The following is a 23,483-nucleotide window of genomic DNA, read 5'->3' on the forward strand; positions in this document are numbered from 1 at the left end:
TGTTCCTTTTCAAATAAAAAGGTATGTATTAGAAAAAGAAAAAATGAAAATCTAAAAAACATCTAATAAATATTATGTGCACAGACTTTTTAATAGGCTAGTTTTTAATGCATATTTTCAAGTATGTCAGAATATATTAAGCTCATTATTCATTTGTTTTCTAATTCACATATATAAATTAACCAATCTCAAAAAGCTCCTTGGTTCTGTGAATTATTGATGTTGTCACCTGCTACAGACTTAATTCCAAGAAAAATATACGAATCACTACATCACAAGCACAAATCCTTTTGACACAAACTCAATTTCTGTGGCAACAATAATATATTGACTTTGCTTTATTTTTCTACTTTATGACACTTATTAATGGCAGAGTTAAAAGAAATCTATCATTTTTCTTTATTGTAAATGTAAATGATATCATGCCACCTTGAGAAAGTTAGGGTAAATACCACTTACTAGATAATTCCTTAATGTAAATAAGGTCAAGATGCTGAAATATAAGAAATAAAATAAAAGATCAAGATTTTAAGAAAGACATAGTCTCATAATTCTAGTTTTTTTCTACTAGACAATATAATTAGGCCAACAACATGTGTGAGACACATTAAATATGAAGACCCAGTCTCTCCCCATATGAGCTTATAACTAAAAAAACAAGATAAACCAATAACCAAAATGCATCATAACAAGGTATTCAATGGTGATTGGAAGAAAAGGCGGAGTCTCCACCTGCTAATCACATATGCTTAAATACATGCTAATTAAGAGGCAAGCATTATAGCAACGATCTAAAACTAAAGGCAAACAAAATTTTAGCCATAATTCAGGTAAAACTTGGAATGTAGAATTTGCTCTTCTAACAGAATGAGAGATTCCTAAAACAATCATTCATGTAACAACTGTTAATTAAATATTGCTATATTCTTGACAAGGGAGAGATCAATAAATAAAACAAAAATTTTTGCCCTAAAGGAACTTATCTTTATTGGGGAAACAGACAATAAGCAAATTACTTATTTAAGATCTTAGAAGGTGATGAATGCTCTGATAAAAATAAAAAGTAGCGTAAGCCAAGAGGGTTTGCAGGTTGCAATTTTAAACATGGGGAACTGAGGCAGGCATAGGCCTCATTGACAAAGTGGTGTTTGAGCAAAGTTGCCAGTGGGCTAAGGTGTGGATGGGCAGGGGAGTGTTTCCAACAGAAAGAACAGCCATAACAAGGCTGTCAGGAGGAGTATGCCTGATGTTCAAGAAACAAGAGAGCTTGCTGGCTCCAACAGCACAAAATGAAGTCAGTGAGAGGGAAGGAGGCAGATCAGTCCCAGACCATTTCAAAGACATGGGCTTTTACTTTTCTAACTGAATAATCACAAATATTTTTTAAGTATACATATGTAAGTAATCAACTTACACAGTAAATAATAATCAGATCAGCATATTATACAAATTACTGAAGGCAGAGAGGAAGGTCTGTACTCAAATAATCATTATTTACTTGAGGGCCCTTTAAGTGGCTTGGTTATGCTTCCACGAGTCATTTACCAGAAGGTATTAGAAATACTCTCAAAGCACTGTAAAGCCAATACAGGCAATTTTTGGAAAAACTCAGTTAATTCTATCAACTATTTTTTTTAATATGGAATTAGTCCAGGGGGTAGAGGGACCAGTTAAGCATGTCTAGAGAAAAGAGGGTAAGAAAAACAGTATTTACAACCATTTAAACATAAATCTGAGGACAATTCGGAAGTTTGAGCACCAACCCGAAGGAGTCCCCCCAAGAGGTCTAAACTCAGATGGTAATGTGGTCCATACGTGTGTGAGTCCACGCAACAGGAACCCTTGCAGACAGCCCAGCACCAGCCATGGTTGCCCCTCCTACAGCACCTACGATCAGGGACTCTTCCTTCCTGCAGTTAATAATCTCTGATTTACCTCAGCATCTCCAATATGCCCTTTTCCTTTCTTTTTTTTTTTTTTTTTTTTTTTTTAAAGAGACAGGGTCTTGCTGTGTCGCCCAAGCTGGAATGCAATGGAGTGATCATAGCTCACTGCAGTCTCGAACTAGTGAGCTCAAGCAATCAGTCTCCCAAGTAGCTAGGATTACAGGAGCACACCACCATGCTCCACATTTTTTCTTTTTTTTTTTTTTTTGGTACAGACGGTGGTCCCACTCTGTTGCCCAGACTGGTCTTGAACTCTTAGCTTCAAGTGATCCTTCTGCCTCAGCCTTCCAAAATGCTGGGATTACAGGTGTGAGCCATCTCATCTGGCCAGACTTTCTCTTTTAATACTTTCCTAAATAATCCCCACCTTAAACCAGCCTACCTTGGTTTCTGTTTATTTCCGGGCCTTGACCAAGACACTACTGCAGTCCTCTCCCTCTCAATACCTGGCTCACCTTTCAAATGCTGCCTGATTCAGGAAGGTTCTCTAAGTTTACCCACATCAAGCATGCCTCTGGTGGGAATTTTACGTCCTGCCTTGCGCTGTGGCACAATAGAGCAGTACTGAGCAGAGGTGAACAGACTGGGCTCTGGGATAAAACTCACCTGGATTAGAATCCAGCTCTGATACCAATCATCTGTGTGATCTTGGGCACTTAAACCCTCTGAGCCTGAATTTCTTAACTGTGCCATGAGGCAAGCAAGCATCTTCCCCATAGGGTTGGTAGGAGACTTAATAGAAAAGGCCATAGTACACAAAATACTACACCTGAGGTTCAGAAACTTTGACCTATGTTATGCCGCTCCCTTCACAGTAAGATCCATATAGGCATCACCTGGGTTCAGCTCTTAATCATTCTCCCCAAGGATACTCCCAACAGTCTTCTCCTCTAGGGCCCTGTAACAAGTCTGTAATCCATCTGAATCCATTTTAAATGTGAACTGCCTCTCCTGTCGGCTTGATTTTTGTCACAGTCACTTTACCAGCAGCTCTGTTTTGCTGGCTGTCAGTTATGTTGGACTGCCCTCTGGGGCCTTTCACGTGTTGTCATATTTCTTTGGGGCTCAAATATGGGGGTTGAGAAATCTACGCAGTGGCGGTTTCCTAATGCCATCCACAGAGCCAGCATGTTGCCAGGGCCTCAGGAGACTCACAGTCAGCTGGATGAATGAGATGTGAGGTAAACAGATCGCAGATAAAAATTTAGAGTGAGGGTGGATCAACGTTCATTATTATGGAGAAATGATCTCATTTCCATCCTCCCAAGGCCCTTTTGTTTACAATTCCGTCGGGTCCCTGACCATGGTCTGTCTTGCAGTTTGTGTTTATACCTCCTCTTCTGTTTGCATGTGGCAGATACTATGTACCCCTCAACTTTGAATCCCCAGCCCTACCATGGTGCAGGGAACATTTTAGGCAGTGGTTATCAACCTGACTACATATGAGAATCACCTGAAAGTTTGTGTTCTTTTCCCAATACAGATGCCTATGTAATATCCCAGGCCAAATGAATCAATACCCAAAGATGGAGCTGTGGGAGGATGGAAATGAGATCATTTCTCTATAATAATGAAGGTTGATCCACCCTTACTCTAAATTTTTATCTGCAGTACCTACTCGATCTGTCTACCTCACATCTCATTCATCCAGCTGACTGTGAGTCTCCTGAGGCCCTGGCGACATGCTGGCTCTGGGGATGGCATTAGGAAACTGCCACTGCGTAGATTTCTCAACCCCCATATTTGAGCCCCAAAGAAATATGACAACACGTGAAAGGCTGCCTGCCACGGATAATTTTAAAGATCCCCCAGGTAACTCTAATGTGCAACCAGGATACAAACGACTAAAACTAGGCAAACTATTTTAGACTCAGTCTTTCAGTATCAAGACTGTCATCAAGGAATATCCAAAGATCCCCACATGTAAACAAGGTAGACGCATATGAGTGTATCTGCCTCCTGCACACCATCTCTTTTCTGAGAATGCCTGTGCCATTGAGGTAGGCTCACCAGTCTTCACTGTTCCTTGTAAGCCAGCCCTGGCCACAGCTAAACACAAGACAGAATATAAACCCAAGCAGAGCCAATCAAATCTCCATTTTCCCAGAATTCTGGAATTGGAATTCAGAGATGAAAATCAGGCTCTACTCTTGCATGCACCAAGGACATATATGTCTATCTGGAATTATGAGGTTCTAGGCTTGGCTGTGTGAAGATCAAAGCAGTGGAAGCCACACAATGCAGAGAACCAACAGTGGAGCCATGCCTAGTGAGAAGCAGAGACGCTGGATGGCCTGAGAAAGGGAGAGAGAATGAGAAAAGCTGTCAGCTTTTAGTTCCTGGTTCCAGTCCTTCATGAGGGCCAGCTTGATTCCAGGTGCTAGTCTTACGTATCTTTACAATTCCTCTTTTCAGAATTAAAGTAGATATTGTATAAGGATCTGTTCCTTTAGACCTTTAACTGAGCCTTTGAGACAGAACCCAAAATTGCTAAATGGGTCCCTAAGTACCCATATGATATAGCCCACTTTATCACTACTACTACAACTTACTGGGCACTTCGCAATTACTAGTATACCCAGCAACCCTAAACATTTACTATTATCCCCATCTTAGCGAACAGGAAATTGAATAGCACAGAAGTGACTTATAAGGGTTGGTGAGTGCCTAGGCTGGGAATGAGTCAAAAATCCAGCCTCATTCTCCTTCCTTTCCCTCAGTCCCCAGAACTATGATGGGACAGCCAGCTGCTGAAGCAGTTTCTGAATTATTTATGAAGCAAAGAATTCAAAAATGAAATCTCAACAAGAAAAAAGAGCATAATTCCAATTGGATGACTACTAAATGATAACAACAACACTGACTACAAAACCATATCTTAAAACCTCAGAGATAAATGGGCATAGAGGGGGGTTGCAATTCTGTCAATCGACTAACACTAATAAGAACACATGATTTGCTAGGGTGTTTCCTCTCTTTTTTTTTTAAGTTGCTCTCAAATATATAATAGAAATGAAAAGCTTTTTTATTTCTCATTTATAGATTTTTAAAGCCGTGGTATATATTACAAACCTTATAAACCATACCCTCCCAATTCAGACTGAAGCATAAGCCAAAACTATCCACGTTCCAACATGTCGCTAAAAAATGCTTCTCAGGAATTATAATACAACAGCTAAAGAAAATTTAATTTCTTAAATCATTGATAACGGTGGAACTTTTTCTAAATAACTGAATTACCATTAAGTTTTCCTGCATAATTTAATACTACTTTTTATTATACCCTATAAATTGTTTTATCTCTTAAAAGGAATCAAAAAGATGATTACATATTTATAAAATTAGCATCTGAAAAATGAAGAGCACAATTCCAGATTTTACACGCAGTTCCAGTACTATGCATAAGATGTAGGTTACATTTTACATTTCTTTCAGAAATATTAACCGAACAGGATATAGTTACTGCACATCTAAGTTACCAGGCCACCAGGTGAGGGCTGGGTCATAAAGATCTATAAAATATGGTACCTGCCCTGAAGACGTTTACCATCCAATAAGTTCTAGAGGAAAAAGAAATAAGCTGGGTCACTTATTTTCCCTTTTTGGTGATTCAAAAAATAATATAACATTAGTAACTGCCTGCCAGAGCTAAACATACTGAAAAACACAGATTCATCTCCTTAATGCTTTCCTTTGCACTTGTCATCCAAAGCAATGTGGGGAATTTGGAGAGATAAATTCTAGAATGGGATTTGACACAGAGCAGCCTAATACTGTACCTAATTTGCACTGTGCCATATGCAATACAGTGAAATCCTAACACATTACATTCTATATTGCACTTTGGTTATGAACACACCAATTTCTGTAGTCCAGCCACAAGCTCAAGCAACTGCAGTCTAACTGTCCTTGGAAATCTTCCAACAATGCCAAAGGAGACTTCAGCAATGATTCAAGCATATTTGTATAGGACTTTAAAAAGTACAATAGTTTTAGGTTGATTATCGCACCATTCAAACACACTAATTAAAAAAGGCAACAAGGGTTGCAGGAAGTCAGCAGCTGACAGCCACAGGTAAGGGAAGGCACCCAATGATCCTAATAATCTAGTGAAAATTACTAAGGACTGCAGATCTCGCAAGGATGTGAAGATAATTCTCACATGCCTGTTTCTGTCATCACTGATATTGTTTCACTCATAAACTTATTGAGGGTAGCTCCATAGGCTATAAAGGTGCATCATCTTTGCCAGAATAAAATGTCCATGATATCTCGAAAAGTTAAATCACGTTACTGGAACGTAGTTTATAAGAAACACTGACTCACAGGTGAAGCCTCCAAGGCCATAGGTAGTCCCTTTAAACTTGAATGTAGGCCAATGTCTGTCAGTTGAAAGAGAACTAGAGAAAAAAAAAAAATGCGGCCAAGAATACCATAGGAAAATTCTCAGCATGTGTCTTCAACATGTGCAAATTTCTGTTTACAGAGAAAAGGTAATTTGGAAAATATAGCCATTTTTGGAAGACTGAGCAGCCAAGGTTCTTAAGTATAGGAGATTGGGACAAAAAAAAAAGGTAAATTTGTTCATCAGTCTACTTAGTACATGTTTGGAACTAGAGACTCAAATAGGGAAAATTTTCTCTTAGGCCTCCCCTTCCCCTCTCCAGCACATCTATCAGATAAGTAAGGCTAACAGAAACTTCAATCAGTAAGGTACAGGACAGTGAGATTAGTGCTATAACCGATACTGATCTAAGCATTCCAGAAGAGCTGCTTACAGATACCAGGGAACACCTCAGGGTCCAGATTTGCTTCAAGCATGTACAGAGGACACTGGAATGGACCAAACCAGCAGAGAGCAAAAGCTTTCCAGACAGGAGGTCTAGCTTGTAGAAATACATTGCAATCATGCAGGGACCTACAAGTAAATTGTGTGGATGAGGAACTGGAATTTCAGGTGGAAACTGGGGGATCCAACCTAGAAATGTGGGCAACGACAAAATCATTAAAGAACAAGATCATGCTACTTGGCCTTTAAGTTGTGGATGATGTAGGAGAAAAACTGAAGGGTTTTAAGCAGGTTCCATAATCACACTTGGGTTCCAAAGAAAACTATTATAGCAGCAACATGGTGGATGAAACAGGGTAGACCCAAGAACCAGAGCCAAGGAAATCAGTTAGGAAGCTATTGCAATAACCCAGCAGAGAGATAGAAGGTAAGATAAATGAGGTCAGGGACAGTAGAAGAGAAGAGGCAAGTGCTATAAGTATCCAGGAAGCACAATCAAGGTTACTGAATAACCAATGCATATGGAAGTTAAAGATCAAGAAGTTGAAAATAAATTCAAGGATAAAATGATGGCACTGACTAAAAGAAAACAAAAGAAAGAAGTTTATAAGAAAGCAGATAAATTCGAGTTGAGATACGGTGAGTTTGAGGTACCTCTAAGCCATCCATGTAAAATAAGGTTGAATATTTTGGACAGAAGCTCAAAAGAGCATCCTAAAATAAAGATGGAGTTTAGGAAGTCATCAGCTTCTAAATCTGAGCTGCCAGCCATATTTAAATCCAATATGCCAGCCATTAGCCACATGTAGCTATTTAAACACAACTTAATTCAAATTACACAAATTAAAAATTCAGCTCTTTGGTAGCAGTAGCCACATTCAAGTGCTCAAAAGCCACATATAGCTAGTGACTATCAAATTGAACATGGCAGGACACAACATTTCCATCATCTCAGAAAGCACTAATCTAAGTGGTAGTAAAAGAAAAAAAAAAAAAAAAAGGATGAGTTCACACTAGAAGCATGCATAAAGTCAAAAGAGAAAAAGAGATTACTTGGAAACACTCATTTTAAAGGGTAGGGAAAGGAGTAACCAAAGATCAGAAGAGAAGAACATGTTAGACCATGGTTTCAAGGAGGGCAAGGTTAGTACAAATACAATGAAGAAGTCATATAGGGTGAGGCTTAAAACAAAAATCAGCACTGGGTTTGGCAGTTGATCTGCCTGGACAACAGAGCAAGACCCTGACTCAAAAAAAAAGCCCACAGCTTTAAGAACTCCACAGCCTGAGTTCTTACAGATTATGCTACATGAACACCCCAGTAACACTGAAGCGTATGTATTGATTCACACCTCTCTTTCCCCATACCAGACTGAATATAAACCTCTTGAAATCAAGGACCAAATTGCATCTACCTGTGTGCTATGCTCAGTATAACTGGCATTCAAAACTTTACTGAATAAATGAAAACAAGTGATTCATAAAAAGTGGCTAAAAAGGAAGGAAGCAGAGCATGGTATTCAGAGAGACAAAGGGTCAAGGGAAAGTTGAAGAAAGGGGTTGTTTGGTTTTCCTTCTGCTTTTTTTTTCACAATGGTAAACATTTCAGCATCATTACAGGATGGAGCGTGTAAAGAGCAAAACTTTCCTGACAGAATGTGGATGGGTCAAAAACAGCAGTAAAGAGATTAACCTTGAACAGGAAAATATATTCCTTGTGTGGATATTGGAAGAGAAACAATGAAGAATGGTTGCAGATATAGACAATTACAGCAAGCTCTAGGAAAACTTTCTCTGAAACAGGTATCAAGGGGCATGCTAAGAGACAGAAGTAATCATTTGTAAGACCTTAAGTGAATGCTGTGGTATGTTCCCATGTGGGAAAAAAGTGGGTGCTTGACACATACACAGAATACCATTGGAATGATACAAAAGAGCCAGGTGCAGTGGCTCACATCGGCAATCCCAGTACTTCGAGAGGTTGAGGTAGAAGAACTACTTTAACCCAAGAGTTCAAGACAAGCCACAACATGATGACACCCTGTCTCTACAAAAAATAAATAAATTAGCTAAGCAGTGCAGCGTGCCTGTGGTCCCAGCTACTCCAGAAGCTGAGGTGGGAGGATGGCTTGAGTCCAAGAGGTGGAGGCTGCAGTGAGCCATGATTGTACCACTGCATGCCAGCCTGGGTAACAGAGTGAGACACTGCCTCAAAAAAAAAAGGATATAAAAGAAAATAATAAGCTAACCAGCAGCCCTTGGAGCTGCTCTCCCTATGGAGTAGCCATCTTTTGTTTCTTTACTTCTCTGGTACTTTCTTTCACATTAAAAAAGAAAAAATAATAAATGTCATCATGGCGGGTGGTGGGGGGTACCTTAATTGGTGGTCTAGGATGGAAGGGAGGCTTAGGGAATTTCCCTTTGTACTCCTACATTGTTGGACTTTTTAAGAAGTACAGACGTTGTTTTTCAGTTTATTTATTTTTTAAGACAGGATCCCGCTCTGTTTCCCAGACTGGAGTGCAGTGACACAATCATGGCTCACTGCAACCACAGCTTTCCGGGTTCAAGCAATCCTCCCACCTCAGACTCCCAAGCAGCTGGGACTACAGAAATGCACCACCATGCCAGGCTAATTTTTTTGTATTTTTTTTGTACAGACGGGGTTTCACCATGTTGCCCAGGGTGGTCTTGAACTCCTGGACTCAAGCAATCCACATACTTCAGCCTCACAAAGTGCTGGGATTATAGACATGAACCACCATGCCCGGCCGCTTTTTCAATTGAAAAAAACTATTTGGGACAAAAAAGAATCAGGCCCATAGATAAGGTAAAGACAGTGATAAAGGTTTAGCATAAATGCTGTGAGAAATGGAAAAGGAGATGACCAAAGAGCGAGTTAAAAGCCAGGACCCATCATACCCCATTCCCAGTTAACCTCTCTCTGTGTCAACCCCATCATGTGCAAAGTAACAGTAGGGAGAGTGCCCATTTCAAAGCACTGTGTGAGGGATAAGAGATTGAAACACTGCCCAGCCCATTGTACGAGCTGAACAAATGCAGTTATTGTGATGATGATTGTTATCTAGCAGCACTGAGGACACATAGATACCCAATGTCTAAGGGCATCAGTTCACAAAGCTGGGCGTGGTTTCCACCAGGATGCAGGAACCCAGTTCAGCCACAGAAGCCTGCCAGGTTGCTCCAGGTTTGGAGATCTGAGGCAACTGAACAAGGAGGCCAAAGGTTCTATTATTTATTGATATTCTACCTTATGTGAGGTGTGAGGAAGCGAGGAATTTGAAGGCATCCCAGTTCAAAGGGAGCTCCATGGTTACTTTTGTGGAGTGTGGGTTTAGTGTGGAGCAAATGTTGACAGCAGGAGGCAGACAGAGAAAGAGAGGCAATGTCAAGAGACTGTAGGTCTACATGAAACAGAAAGGAAGGGAATATATCCAGGCACCAAACAAACCTTCGGTGTGTGTCCCACCGAAATGAATGGCTGAGTCCCTGGACACAATGCCAGTGTCCCCCAGGAAAAAAAAAAAAAATGCTATGAGGAGAAAGGAAGTAGGAAACAAGAAGAAGAGGTTAAAATGTTGTCAACAACTGAGAATTTAACACTACAATGATGAGATCTTCCCTATTAATAATAGCTGCCACATATTAATTGTGCTGTGCCTAAGCTAACATGTTGAGTTAACATGTGTTAACTCAACTAATCTTCACAACAATCTATAAGCATAGAGACTAATTACTTCCATTTTACAGAAGGGAAAACAGAGGCACAAAGATTGATAATTTGCCCAAGGATATATAGCCATGTCTGAGTCTCTCTCAAGTCTTTTTATCACAGTTTAAGGGTGGGACTTCAGAGCCACAATGCCAGGCCCAAGTTCTTCAATAACCCACATATGTTTCTGGTAGTCTTTACATACCCTTGCCCACCACCACTAGGATCTTTTATAAAAAGAAATGAATAATTAGGGCATATTAATAACATTTAAACAAATTCATCATGAATGGGTTAATGAACCAGGAAATATAAAGTTACAAGAGTACTTTGTTTCGATTTTCAATTAGCCAAACATTCAGATTCCTACTGTAAGCACAAGTCTATACCAGGCACCACAGAGAAAGTGACTTCCAAAAGCTTACAAACACATGCATAAAGTAACTACAAGCAGGTTCAATATAACATAACAATAAGAGCAAAATTATACTCTCAAAAGAGACCGAGTGGAGTTAGAACATGGTTTTAATTGGAGACCGTCACCTTTTATAAAGAAGTGAAATCGTCACATTGAATTTCTCAATGCAGATTATATGCACTCCATTTTTCATGTTCATTTCCCAGGCTGTCAATTTTTTCATTAAAAAAGAATTGTAATTGTCATTATGCAATGAATTCAATCAAACGTTTTAATAAACAAAAACAGTTTAATTCTATAGTAAAGTCCATAACTAATGTCACCAATTTGCAAATCTTTTATTTAAAAACTGAATGTTACAAAGTTTCATTTTATGACACCCAAATAAACAGCCAACCTCAGAAAAAATGCAGCAATTACGGGATAAATTCTCCATATCTTGGGAAGATACTTCATAATAAAATTAACCAAATAAATGCAGCATTATGGATATCACAATTAATCCACTAAGGGCTTTTACTAAGGGCTTCAAGAAATTCTACACCATAACTCCTTTGAGAGAACTACAGTACTCTGAACAGGTATTCAGTCATCTTCAACTCAAAAGGGTGCATACTTAAGACCACAGCTGCTTGGTTATATCCCAAATCCCTCAGCACGCAGAATGAACTCACATTTGATACATTAAATGATAGTCTCCCCCTTCCTTTCCAATATTTAAGATCTGCCATGATCCTCAAAGATGGAGAGATCAGAAAGCTACGGAGTATTAATTCCATTCACAGATTTACTTTTAGGGAAAGATACATATACCTACCTAGCTATCTAGCTATCTATATATATATTTGGATTGTAGATGTAAATCTGTTTTAGTTTTATAGCTGTAAAAAGTGATAGGCATAAAGAGTTATACTTAGTTTTATATCTGTACATATATTAGCAACATATATATACACACATATATGTGTATGTATGTGTATATGTATATATGTGCATTTATATGTGTGTGTGTGTATATATATATAAACTGGAACCCTAAAAAATCAAAATTGAATTTAAAAAAATCAAAATTGAATTAAAAAAAAAAAAAAGCCCTATAAACCCAGGAAATGAAGAGTAAAGATTAAAAGGAGATAAAGATAGGAAGGGAGAAAATGAACATTTCAATGGAATTTATGATATTTCATTTTTTTAAGCTTATTGGTGAGTATACAATGTTTTACACCTCTTTTGTATGACACATATATAAAATATATTTTTTAAAGATTGCAAGTTTCTTGTTTACCCAAAAAAACTATTAGAAGCAAACTGTTTTGAAACACATTGTATACATCCTTCACTACTGATAAATACTTACTAATCACTTTTATCTCATCACTAAACAAAGGACTAAGGTGAAAAACATTTGCCTGGTTCAGGTACACATCTAATTTCTTGACTCAAGTCATCTCTGGGTACCCCAAACTGGTCTACAGATGCCTTCCATAAATTCTACTTAAGCCTTACGTTTTTTCAAGATCATCTTAAACATTAGAACTAAAGTAAGCATATTCTGGACATTGTGAGTGACCCACTCTATAACCATGTTCTGTCAGGAACTTTTGGTTTTACTTTTGTAAATACTTTTGTATTTACTACCAATATGGTACCCAATGAGGGCCAAGCAACATCATGACACAACAGATTTTCACAAGCTCTTCCACTTAGGAAGAATTCAGTTCCAAAAGCCTATTTATAATTCCAAAATCACCCTATTCTGGGAACTATGCACCCACAGGTATGGAAAATTAGATTTCAAGAGAAAAATGAATATAGAAGTGGGTAGTATAAGAGTTTTGATTTTTTTCTGCTGCTTCAACAGTTTCATAACATTTACTAAAAAATGTTTATATATGGCTATTTTCTTTTTAAAAACAGGTGTATAACAGTTCACAACTTCATCTACAGCCTCAAGCCAAGAACTATGAAAAAGATAATGGTGTCTGATGACAGGCCCCTACTAACAGTGTAAGGCTATCTGTGAACTCCTCAGTCTACACATATCTTCCTCAGCATCTGGGATTCCATTTCCACCCAAGAATCAAATTGATAGAAAGAAAAACAGCAAAATATACACATATTTTTCCACTATTAAATCCAATAATGATGACTTAATTTCAGCAAAACATCATCAATCGCATTAAATTAATGTTGCCGTTAATTTGAATTTTATGGGTTTTATAGTTTTGTTTTGGATTATAGATGTAAATCTGTTTTAGTTTTATAGCTGTAAAAAGTGATAGGCATAAAGAGTTATACTTAGTTTTTTATCTGTACATATATTAGTAACATTATTTTTATTATCATTCAAGTCCATATTGGAGTATCACAAGAATTTTTTTTCCTAAGTTTGAAGTTGTTTCCTTTATAGGTTTTTTTGTAAGTTACATTTGTACCCCAAGTTTCATCATCATATTACCCCCATTTTAGAAATAAAGAACAGGCCCCTAAGAAAGCTTCAGAAACTTGCTCTGACCATTCAGCCATCAGATCAGAACCCTGCATCAATCCAAATGTTACCTGGTACGCCAGGATAAGAACTAAGAACAGAATGCCTCTGCCTCCACCACACCAAGAGGAAAAAGCCTGGTTCAATTAAGTTTTCCAGCATTAGAAAGCTATTCAAATATCCAATGTATTCCTAATGCCCTAAGGTATAGGCAAAAATTGTACTATGATTACTGTTACTACTAATGATAACAAAAACAACAATCCTGTAAATGGTAAATATTTACATAGAGGTTACAATGAGCCAGGTACTATTCCAGGCCCAAAACATAACTTTTAATCTTCATGACAACCCCATGTTACACATGAGAAAGGGGAGGCACAGAGAAAGGTTAAGTAATTGCTCAGTTCACACAGCTAATAAGTGATATTGCTGGGATTCAACCCCTGAGAGTGGTTCAAGTCACTGCTCATAAATGTTACTCATAATGCTTCTTCTACAAAAAAACTGTAAGAAAAGATAGCAGTGGGTCTTTTGAAGAATAAAATCTATGGTAAGCATTTCCAAATACTTTTCACTAAGTAACTAGTAACATGAATGTTTCAGGACCAAAGCTTATTTAAACTCCTAAATTTTCCCCTAAGTTAATAAAGACTATTCAATTTGCTATTTGAGAAAAATTACTCCCAATGGTAAGGTATTTCAATGCCATCCTGCTGCTACTGAGAGAAAAGTTACCTTTGTAGATCCTGTTCAAAGAAAGCCCATGCTTTGATCCTTAATATCCCATGAAGTAAAAGGTTATGCTTAATCTATATTTTATAGATCTAAAAGTCAAATTAGTTTCTGAGATAAACAAGCAAGAGTGTAAGGATAAGCATATTCTTTAGCATTCATTTGATTCCTAGTTTAGAGGATACTATGTGCTGAGTTAAAGACAATGACATTAGTGTAATACGTAGCAGTTTTTTCCTGTATTATTCTGCAAGCATAAACAAGTTATACACATGTTAATTTACATTCTATATAAAAAGCCAATTTTAAATCCAATTTATAAGGCAATAAATATATAAAGATTCTAGGACACAGCAATAAAGTTATATCATAAAGTAGAGTTAATTCAAGACAACAATAATAAAAGCATGACAAATTTTAGCATTCCACCAACTGCACAAAGGTGTTTCAGGTAACATCTGTTCAGAAGCAATTGCTACAAGATAGACTAGATGAGATGCAAGATTTCACCATGTAATAAATGTATGTCAGTTTGCTTGCTTCATAATTAAAGACATGAGTCTTTGAAAAAAGCAATTAAGCCTTGCTCTAAATCTGAGACAATCATCCCTATCCCTACCTCTACCCCTTTTTACCCTCAAAGAAAAGACCCAGAGTGGTCCAGGAGTATTAAACACCATATGTTATCTACTTTCAGCAACTAAATATATCCCCCAAAAAGCCACTTAACATATATGGCTTCTTTTGATAAATCATTTATTTTAAAAAAAAAAAAAAACTGGGTTTTTCTGTTTTGTTAAGAAGGATAGAAAGGAAAGAAAGGCTGGTATAATTGAGAGCAATTTCTTAGAGGAGCAGCCTGAATAAAATGATTTTACCTCCTTCTGAAGGTTACAATGTCTGGTGTATGTTAGGTAGAATTCTGACATGAATAAAATTTAGGTGCCTAAAGCTTTCAACTAAAAACAGTATCTAAATTCTTGACAGTTTAACCCTAGGACAACTGAGAGCATCACTTAAGCTGAGAATTCAATGAAGGAACAAGTTCAAAAAACCAAAAAGAGCATTCAGAAATCACCTCTATCTTTTCCCAGCTTTACAGAAACCATAAATATCATAGAGTAGACAAAACATGAATGGAGGTTTTGGTTGTTATTCCAGTTACAGTTTATTTTTCTTTTGTAATTTGGTTATCTTCTGCCCTCCCAAATTACAAACCCTCTGAAATAAAGTGAAAGGAGAGATTTAAATGAATCTGATGGTCCTCCTTGTAACTATACCTAGCTTCATTTCCTATGGCAGGTGTTAACACATTACCACAAATTGGCAGCTTAAAACAACAGAAATTCATTCTCTCAGTTCTAGAACCCAGAAGTCCCAAATCAGTTTTACTGCACCAAAATGAAGGTGGGCTGCTCTCCTTCTAGAAGTTCTAGGGGAGTAGCATTCCTTGACTCTTCCAGCTTCAGATGGCTGCATTACCAATCTCTGCCCCTGCAATCACAACACCTTCTCCTCTTCTGTGGTCAAATAACAATACATGTGTTTGCATTTAGGGGCCACTGTGATAATCCAGAATAATCTCCTCATTTTAAAATCCTTAATCATCTGTGTAAAGTCCTTTAAAAAAGAAAACAGGAGAAAAGGCATACAGAGGTATTATGTGCCAGTGTGGCAAGTGTGGAGTCAAACAAAGTATGAAACTCAAAGAAGGGCCAGATGGCTAAAGCTTAAATACTTTCTTCATAGGGAAGAAGGAAGTGGGGGATGTAAGGCAATCTACAGGATGAGTAAATAATCTTTAGGGGGGATGAATGGGCCCAAAGAAGAGACAACAGTCTGAGACAAAGTTTGTCTGGGCTTGGTGTGGTGTCAACTCTAGTCTTCCTTCAGGATGCAACTATTTGAGTTGAGATGTCTGAGAAAGGGATTCACAACAGTTGAGTATCTTCTGGAGGATACAACCTTTAGGTAGATAGGGGAACTTCAGAGAAGACCCTTTCTTGCATTTCCGGCTCCCCAGGTTCTCTCAATTTGAAGTCCAGAGTGGCATATTTTGGGGTATAACTTTCTGAGCCCTAACAATGCTTTCTTTCTTAGTATCATAAGCTCCAAACAGAAGTTGCTTGAATAAGTGCATTTTCTTTTTCTACCAGTACAAGATGTCTGCTGGCAGGTAAGTTCCTAGGTTAATCTAATCTATAGTGGCTCAGAGACCCAAATCCTTCATATATATATATATTTTTTTGTGTTGTTTTGTTTTGTTTTGTTTTGAGACAGAGGAGTCTCACTCTGTCACCCAGGCTGGAGGGCAGTGGCGCAATCTCGTCTTACTGCAACCTTTGCCTCTCAGATTCAAGCAATTCTCCTGCCTCAGCCTCCCGAGTAGGTGGGATTACAGGTGCCCACCACCACGCCTGACTAATTTTGGTATTTCTAGTAGAGATGGGGTTTCACTATGTTGGCCAGGCTGGCATCGAATTCCTGGCCTCAAGTGATCCACCTGCCTTGGCCTCCCAAAGTGCTGGGATTACAGGCATGTGCCACCGTACCCAGTCCCTTCCTATATTCTTGCTCTTCCATATGTAGCACAGCACATGGGCCTTGTCCTCAGCTGACTATCCTCATGACCAGAAGAAGACTATGGCAAAATAAGCATCACATCCTGACTATGGCCAAAGGCAAAAAAATGGGCTATTGCTTCTTGTTAGCCTTTTTCTTTTAGATGTTGTATTTTTCAATGCTAGAATTTCCACTGTGGTCTTTTTAAAGTTTCTGTTTCTCTGCTGAGGTTTCCTATCTTTTCATTCATTGTGAGCATATTTCATTTATATTCTTAAATATGGTTATACCACTGCTTTAAAATCCTTGTCTATTAATGTTTACAACTGAGTTATCTTGAGGTTGGTCTCCACTGATTCCTTTTTCTTGTTTGTGTGGGTCACATTTTCCTGTTTTTTCCTAATGTCAAGTACCTTTGCACTGTATCCTGAACATTGTGAATGTATGGTGTCGGGACTCTGAATTCCTTCTATTCTTCTGAGAAGTATTGCTTTTTGTGTTTGTTTTAGCAGGCAGTTAACTTGGCTTAACTCTCAAACTGCACATACTGTCCCATCTGCTGGATGGGACCTGAAATCTTAGTTCAGATATGTTAGCCCTACCTGTGCTGCTTGGAGTCTGTCCCATACATATGGGGTTCAGAAATTTGAGGAGTCTACACACAGAATCTGGGGCTACCCATTTGTGGCTCCTTCTCCTTTCTAGGACTTCCTCCTCATTTATCAGCTATATGGTCACCAGAACTCTGCCCTCTGGTTTCTTATGCCAGTACAACTGTGGGCTTATATTCTAGTTTTAACCACCCATCATGAACCTGATTAGGGGCTTCCCCTATGCAAAAAGCTGCAAAAAATGACAAACTTATCCAGTGCTAGTCCGTTCTTCCAAGTATTGACTCCAATAGCCATGTCTTTTGATCACTCTCCAGTGTTTTAATAGTTGCTTTTTATAATTTTGTCATGTGAGAGGCTGTGGTCCAATGACAGCCACTCAGCCAATACTGGATGCAAAATTTTTGTTAGTCCCTTTTTACAGAGCAAAGACATCTTTCTCAGAATTCCCCAGATTTCTCCTTTAGCTTACTGGCTAGAATTGTTTTCATCTGCTCTTTGTTAATCCCCTTTGTTCTGGGGCCTGCATGCCTTGAAGGATTTGGCTGCCACACACTGGCTGGTATACATTAATGAGTTGGGTTACAGTTTATTTATTAAGCTTGTGAGCTAAGTTAATGTGTATCCACCTCAGACATAGATTCAATCTCCATGTGCTGACCCTATCACTGTCCAAGGCCCCAGATGTCCAGATGTGTGGAACTTTGGGGCTGCCTCCTGGTGGAGTTCAACAGGCCCAGGTGGAGGTTGCTTGAATCACCTGTGGTTGCCCCAGCCAACGGGGTAGAAGCAGCCACATTCCACAATCTGGGCTGGCTGGGAAGCTGAGCAGGGAGTTCCAAAGAGTGGCAGCCCAAACTCAGGCAGGCAAGCACTGAAGGATGGTTCCTCATCCTTCTGGCAGGAGGCTGGAAGCTATGAGATACCCTGTCTCTCAGGGGCTGGAAGAGAAAGAGCGGTATCTCTTTCAGACATCCTGCTGTCAGAAGTTACACCACAGCACAGTCATACATTGGGTTTAATTGTTGCTCCTGCCTGGCCCCTTTTTTTTTAAAAAAAAAAAAAAAAAAAAAAAAAACCTGTAAAGTCATGTTTTGCCGTATAAGGTAACATTCACGGGTTCCAGGGATTAAGGAGTGTCTATCTTTTGGAAGATCATTGTTCAGCCTACTACACCTGCTTCCAAATAACCCAAAGTAATTGGCAAACATGCACTAATCTCATCAAGCTTACTGGGATTTCATCTCTACTCAAATTCCTACTACCTGTACAATCAACAAAAATTCTCCAACCTTGTAAATCTTCTCACCTCGCAGCCTGCCTATAATCAGAAAATCAATTCTATACTCATATTATATATTCATTAAAGGCATCACTAATTATTGCTAATGGTTCCTGGATGAGAAAAGAAGCGGTAAAGTTCCCAACAGCTACTGGAGAGAATTCAGGACAGTGATGAAGCCAGGGGCAGTGGCTCACGCCCGTAATCCCAGCACTTTGGGAGGCCGAAGCAGGTGGATCACTTGAGGTCGGGAGTTCAAAACTAGCCTGGCCAACATGGTGAAGCCCCTTCTCTACTAAAAATACAAAATTAGCCAGGCATGGTGACGCATGCCTGTAATCCTAGTTACTAGAAGGCTGAGGCAGGAGAATCGCTTGAACCCAGGAGGTGGAGGTTGCAATGAGCCAAGATTGTGCCACTGCACTCCTGTCTGGGCGAGACTCCATCTCAAAAAAAAAAAAGGAATGTATACTCTGAAGCCAGCATGCCTAGGTTCAAATCTCAGCCTCATGAACTGGCAGCTGTGATTTTAGGCAGCTTAATCTCTGTATACCTTGGTTTACTCCTATGGCAAACCAGGTTAATAACACTACCTACCTCATAAGATTCTTCTAAGAATTAAAGGAGTTGATAATTATAACATACCTAGAACAGTGCTTGGCTCACTCAGAAAAGTTAACTGGTAAATATACAGAAATTAAAGGACAAGATGAAAAATCTCAAAACCTGCCGGGCGCGGTGGCTCACACCTGTAATCCCAGCACTTTGGGAGGCCAAGGCCGGCGGATCACGAAGTCAGGAGATGAAGACCATCCTGGCTAACACGCTGAAACCCCGTCTCTACTAAAATACAAAAAAAAAAAAATTAGCCGGGCGTGGTAGGGGGCGCCTGTAGTTCCAGCTACTCGGGAGGCTACTCGAGAGGCTGAGGCAGGAGAATGGCGTGAACCCGGTAGGCGGAGCTTGCAGTGAGCCGAGATCGCTCCACTGCACTCCAGCCTAGGCGACAGAGCCAGACTCCGTCTCAAAAAAAAAAAAGGAAAGGAAAAAGAAAAATCTCAAAACCAAAACTGAAAGTACTACAATGACATAATCAATCAATAATTACCAATCTATTCGATGGAAACGATTAGATGATTTAAACTGAAGTCTGTAAGAACTTTTAGAGGACTCTCCTAATTAAAACCAATTCCTTCATCAACTTGGACCACCAATTTACAGGCTCCCTTTGAATGGACTGACCTACATCCTGGAGATGGACACTTCTCCTAAAAGCCACATGTCTTGCTCTGCCACCACTACCTGTGTGTTGCTAAGAGCAATGAGAAACAGGTATTACTGAAAGGCTTTCCACAATCTGTAGGACAACTGTTCTGTTCTACAAAGGATATAGGCCTCGGGTCCATGTATTAAGAGGGTGGCCTAGGGCAGGTTCCAAGTTTAATTCCTACGGAATTTTATCTGCTTTCACAAAGTCTCCACCCAGATACTTGCCCTGTCCTCTCAGCCTCCTCCATCTCTCTTCTATGCCCCAGTAGCTATCCCTACCATCTCAATGCTCACGGCTTAAGATATTCAAATGAGACCATGTTGGTTAATTCACAAGCAGCCCAAAGTCAATTGATTCATGGCACAGCCAAAGTATCATACAATTACAATAGACTAATTTCTACTATTTATACTTATTTATGGGAACAGATATCTATGCTACAAACTCTTTTACCCAACTCGCAAGTTACGTGAAGCCTGCAACTATACATTTAGTAGAAAACAAGAATTTGTTTGCCTACTTTATCAGGACTCAAAGTAAAACAAGATTTCAGCAAGTACCAGAGCTCCTGCTTTCTTACACTAAGACAGAAGGGAGTGACCAGTTTACCACTCCATTCCACTACTTGCTTGCTGCTTTGCAGAAGTGTGCAAAACACTAGCCACCTAAATTATTCCTATCCATCACATCACCAACCTATATTACTTGTTCCAATCAAAAGTAGCTGTCCCAGGCTCGGATAATGACTGGGTGACCTGAAAAGATTTAGGATAATGTCACTTCGTCCAATCAAGAAAAAGCCAAGAACTGACATGAGATCTGCAAGAACAGTGACTGACTTGACACCTGCAAGTACAATTACTTTCTGAGGCATTGCTGGGACCTTTGATGGTCTCAAAGATCCCTCTCCATCCAAAAAACAAGAGTTCCTGGTATGCAATCCAGAGCAGTGAAAGGTAGGCAAATTGGGAAGAGCTGCTCAGGAAGCAGCCTTGAGACTGGGATACTGAGCTTTAGGACAGGAACAGAGTAGAGCTGTGCCTGGAACTTCTGTCCATCTTAAGATTTCCAGTTCAACAGGAAGGTGGTCCAAAATCAGTAGCATGCCCAGGCTCCTGGTAGACAAACTCAAACTCTCTCCAAAGAAAAGCATCCCCGGAATCTTATAGGTGAAGATAAAGCAATGATCTTACAAAGATAAACAAGCACACGAAAGAGAGCAAGGCATCATGAATTTGAGTCAATGTAGATTGCCCAGATTGCAAATAGCAGAACTGTCAAATAAAGAATAAGAACAACCAAGTAGGAAATGTCTAAAGAAATAAATGAATAAGAAACAAAGGACTATCAAGAATGCCCAGGCAGATTTGAAAAATAAGCAAATGGAACTTATTAAAATAAAAAATAATTGCTAAAATCAAATATTCAGAAAAGCAGCAGATTAGACATAGCTGACAACAAAATTAATGAACTGGAAGATATAACTAAAGAAGTTACCATATAAGCAAGAATCTAAATTAGCTTCAAAGAAGAGTCCAAATTACTTCTAAATTAATTGGAAGTCATGATTCAAATCAGACTCCTGCCCCAAAACACCGTGTTTTAGATGTGTTTTTTACCTTTACAGCTTAAGAGTGCTATCTTTTAGATGTCATTTCATCTTTATGAGAACCCTTTTAACAAATGGCATGCTGAGATGGTCAATGTGACATACATAAGAATGAAAAACAGCACAGAGACTAGAAACCAAATGATCAAATCCTTCAATGAAACTTAACATAAATATTAATTTAGATCCTGTTTTCATGACCTCCTTGCTGGGAATGAGTCACAGAAAATAACACCTTGTATTCTGGACCACAGAAGTTAAAACAAAATAAAATATGATTATTAACCCAGAGAGTAGACTATAAAAGGAAGAAAAGTCATTGCCTTAGAGGATTCTTCTCACATGAGGCAAAAATCTTTCATTGGGAAGTTAACTCTGTCCTATTCATTCTTCAGATCTGTCAGGATAATGATCAAGTCCGTATTTGATCCTTCTGCAAAATGTCACTATTCCTATGACCATTTTGATACTTAATTTGGCATAACTAATCTACACTGTTCCTCATTTTCAGTATTCTGTTATATCTCATGTATCAGAATATGGGTTCTCAGTCTTATTCAACTATTATTTTTAACTAAATGTTATAGTTAGCAACTGGTTCACAAACCATTATTCCCTTAATTTGCGAATCATGAATTAAATTTCTCACAATTTTTACTTGCCCACATAAGACAAATACTGTACTATCACACACACACACACACGTAGTTTTTCCAGATTCCTAGGAAAATGGTGGAGTGGTAAATGTGAAATTTCAATTCTGTTGGACTCATCCCAAATCTATCAATCCTCTATGTGATTTATTTACACACACACCCCCCAAAATAATCATCACTGCCTATACTTTCACTAGTTGACACCAACGAAAAGACAAGGTGCTAATCATGACACTTTCCTTAAGTGTTAAAGACAAGCAAACCAGAATAGCAAGTTTCAAATATTTAGAATTCTTTCCAAGCTAAGCAAAACATTCTTTAGTAGTGACCACATCACCCGCCAAGTTTTAAAACGAGCTGTTTCAACTTGGAAAATTATATTCACCTTAAAATTTCTTATATGTAATTAAAAGTTCGTATTAGATTAAAATAATAAGCAGAAAAAAAAATGCTGTCACCTAAAAGTTCACTTTGATATATCTTATACCTTCTTACACTAGGGAAGAAGGGAGAAGTTCGACTTAAAAAATGCATTATCCACCTAGATGACGTCAATGCATATAGACATTTGAACTGCTTTTCACATCAGCCCTAAGAAATTTGGGGGCAACACAAAGATCTGGGCATTTGTCACAGGATCCAGCTACAACTAGACCCGGTCGTTGTCAATCTATGATGATTGGCACCTCGGGATCTCTAGAATAAAATTTGCTCCCCAAGTTCTTGTGGGCCCACCCTCGGCAGTCAGCCCTACGGCGGGACGGGAGCGGCCCCACCCTAGCTCCAGGCGATACTTACAAATTTGGGGCGCTTCTCCCCAGGCTCCTCGGGGCCACCGGGTGGCGGAGGGCGTTGGGGGCCCTTCCTGCCCAGCATCTTGCTTTCCCGGCAGCCGCGGAGTGAGGCTGAGGAAGGGTAGGGAGTCCCAGAGGCTGAGCCTTGGGTAGAGTGGTGCAGCCGCGGCCGGTGCCGTTCCATCTTTCCCCGCAGCTCTGGGGACCGGAAAGAAGGTGGCCACTCAGCAAGCTGCAAGTGGGGAGCTGAGGGATCTGCAACGGGTTTGTCTCCCGGGGTCCGTCACCCAGTCAGCACAGCCTAGCCCAACCGCTGAAGTCGGGGCCGCAGCCAACACATCCGAAAACTCCCGCCACCCGTGTTGGCCCGGACTGGCCAATCCCGCGCCGCCGGATCAGTGACACGCTGAGGTACCGCCCCTTCCGGGCGTCGCGAAACATGATTGGCCATGCTGCCTGTCAATGCCGCCACTCAACCCTTCTGGCGGTTCAGGCCGCTCACCTTAAGGGCGTAGAGTGGCGTCAGATTTGGAGAAAGGCCGGGGACCGTGGAGGAAGTCATCGGGCTGGATTTCTTTGGATTTGGAAAT

At 39.5% G+C, this 23,483-nt stretch overlaps 1 protein-coding gene across 2 annotated transcripts in view; it reads right to left on the bottom strand.

The window, feature by feature from the left end:
* Nucleotides 1–23,267, bottom strand: part of DIAPH3 (diaphanous related formin 3) — a 494,792-nt gene extending 471,525 nt beyond the window's left edge. For both annotated transcript variants that reach the window (XM_065533305.1, XM_065533304.1), the window contains exon 1: nt 22,898–23,267. In XM_065533305.1, coding sequence (XP_065389377.1) covers nt 22,898–23,077 — 180 coding nt within the window. In that variant the 5' untranslated portion in view covers nt 23,078–23,267. The remainder of the gene's footprint in view (nt 1–22,897) is intronic.
* Between the last annotated feature and the right edge of the window lie 216 nt (nt 23,268–23,483).

Source organism: Macaca fascicularis, chromosome 17, assembly GCF_037993035.2.
Source record: "Macaca fascicularis isolate 582-1 chromosome 17, T2T-MFA8v1.1".
NCBI lineage: Eukaryota > Metazoa > Chordata > Mammalia > Primates > Cercopithecidae > Macaca > Macaca fascicularis.